General features: G+C 45.2%; 1 protein-coding gene across 1 annotated transcript; it reads right to left on the bottom strand.

Annotated features, from left to right (window-relative positions):
* Nucleotides 1-631: 631 nt before the first annotated feature.
* Nucleotides 632-1762, bottom strand: Actrt1 (actin related protein T1). Its single transcript, XM_052747025.1, has one exon. It carries the CDS (start codon nt 1760-1762, stop codon nt 632-634), a length of 1131 nt encoding a protein of 376 aa, XP_052602985.1.
* Between the last annotated feature and the right edge of the window lie 273 nt (nt 1763-2035).

Raw genomic sequence — 2035 nt, 5'->3', positions numbered from 1 at the left:
CAGTGGGACCAGGACCTGTCCTTAGTGCATGAGCTGGCTATTTGGAACCTGGGGCCTATGCGGTAACACTTGGCTCAGCCTGCAAGGAGGGAATGGACCTGCCTGGACTGAATCTACCAGGTTGAGCTGAATCCCCAGGGGAGTCTTTGCCCTGGCAGAGATGGGAATGGAGGGTGGGCTGGAGGGATGGTGGGAGGGGCGGGAGGAGGGAGGACAGGGGAATCTGTGGCTGATATGTAATATTAAACCACATTTGTTCAAAAAGAACATACTTCGGATAACTATAGAGATGACTCAAGAGGTTGAGTGCAGAGGACATGACATGGGTTTGGTTCTCAGCACCCAAAACTGGTTATTCAAAACCACCTATAACTCCCAAGGCCAGGGAATCTGATGCTTTCTTCAGGCCTCCATGGACACTTGCATGTGTGTGTGGCATATTTATATACTCAGACATACACACATATACATAAAACAAATCTTTACAAAATTAGTTTAGAGACATAAATAATTGGAGCTTGAATCAGTTACAGCTTTATTGATCATTTTATTAAATGCCAAGGAATGATATTGCCTCCACCAATACTCCTGTAATCTGGCATTTAGAGTACTTCCCAGAGTTCAATGATCCTTAAAAGCATTTTCTTTGAACCACAAATGCCCCATACTCCTTGAAGTCCTCAGCAGTGACCCACATTTGCTTGAATGTTGTCAAGGAAGTCATGACAGATCCTCCAATCCAAGCTGAGTAGCATCTGTCTGGGGAAGCTGTGATCTTGATTGGGGTTCCCTCAAAAGCCAGACCTTCCAGTTCTTTCAGGAGTCTATCCTGTAGCCCAGGAAACAGTGTGGTACCTCCAGACAGCACAATGTCAGCAAACAGGGTCTCCTGGATGTCAGTGTCACACTTCATGATGCTGCTGCAGACCATTTTTGAGATTCCTAGATCATGAACACCTAAATGATCAGGTGTAAAAAGAACCTCAGGTACCCGGCACAGGTGATCACTCATCTGGATGATATTCCCATCTGGCAGTTGATATTCCTTTAGGGCCTGTTGATAGTTCTTGCGGGCTTTTTTATGTCCCCAGGTGACAGTGCATAACTTCTTTTTTATGTCATCCACCACTGCTTTGTTGAGGATGCAAGGGAAGGTGTAGCCTTTAGCAAGAAGGAGTCGGGTGAGGTGTTCTGTGATATCTCTTCCTGCTACATATAGTTTAGTGATACCATGAGGCAGAGAGTAGCCCTCATAGATGGGGACAGTACAAGTGACCCCATCTCCACTGTCTACTACCAGGCCAGTGATACAGGCAGAAGCACACAAGGCTCCTACAGCATGATTGCAAAGGTACAAGGCAGGTACATTAAATTTCTCAAACATTATTTCTGTGGTCTTCTCTCTGGTCTCTCGTGGGTTCAAGGAGGGCTCAGTCATAAAAACTGGCTGTTCACTGGGTTTCATTCCTAGTTCCCACTCAAAAAGGTCCTTCCACAGTTTTTCCATGTCATCCCATCTAGTTACCAGTCCACGCTCAACAGGATAGTGCAGGTATAAGCCATCGTACATGCCCTGGGCTTCTTCTCCCACAAAGTACCTTTTCCGATTGGTTCTTGCTGATGGTATATTGAATTTTGGGTAGCCAACAACAGAGTTGATGACATGTCGGGGTCCAATCTCTCCTGAAATTCCAACTTTACAGAGTCCAGAACCATTGTCAAAAATCACAGCTGGAATATCTAATACAGCTGGATTAAACATGTCCAGATTTGATCTTCTGTATGTGACAATGGAAAGTATACTTGGACCACCCAGAAGGACAAAATATGCCTCAGTTGTTTATCAGAGCTGCACGTCCTTAGCCCATGAATGTTATCTCCTTTCTGATGGTTCAGAGTCTGCTGAGAGGAAGTTTCAGGTATAGTTGCTCCTTATGTCACAATGTAGCCATGACAATAACTGCATGCAGTCAGAATCAAGAGGTGGGAGGGGAGCTCTGAACCAATACTACTCTTCATTTGGTGAGAGATGAAA

This window comes from Peromyscus californicus, unplaced genomic scaffold (assembly GCF_007827085.1).
Source record: "Peromyscus californicus insignis strain IS unplaced genomic scaffold, ASM782708v3 Scaffold_10__1_contigs__length_136768540, whole genome shotgun sequence".
Lineage (NCBI taxonomy): Eukaryota > Metazoa > Chordata > Mammalia > Rodentia > Cricetidae > Peromyscus > Peromyscus californicus.
This window is presented reverse-complemented; position numbering and strand designations above follow the sequence as displayed.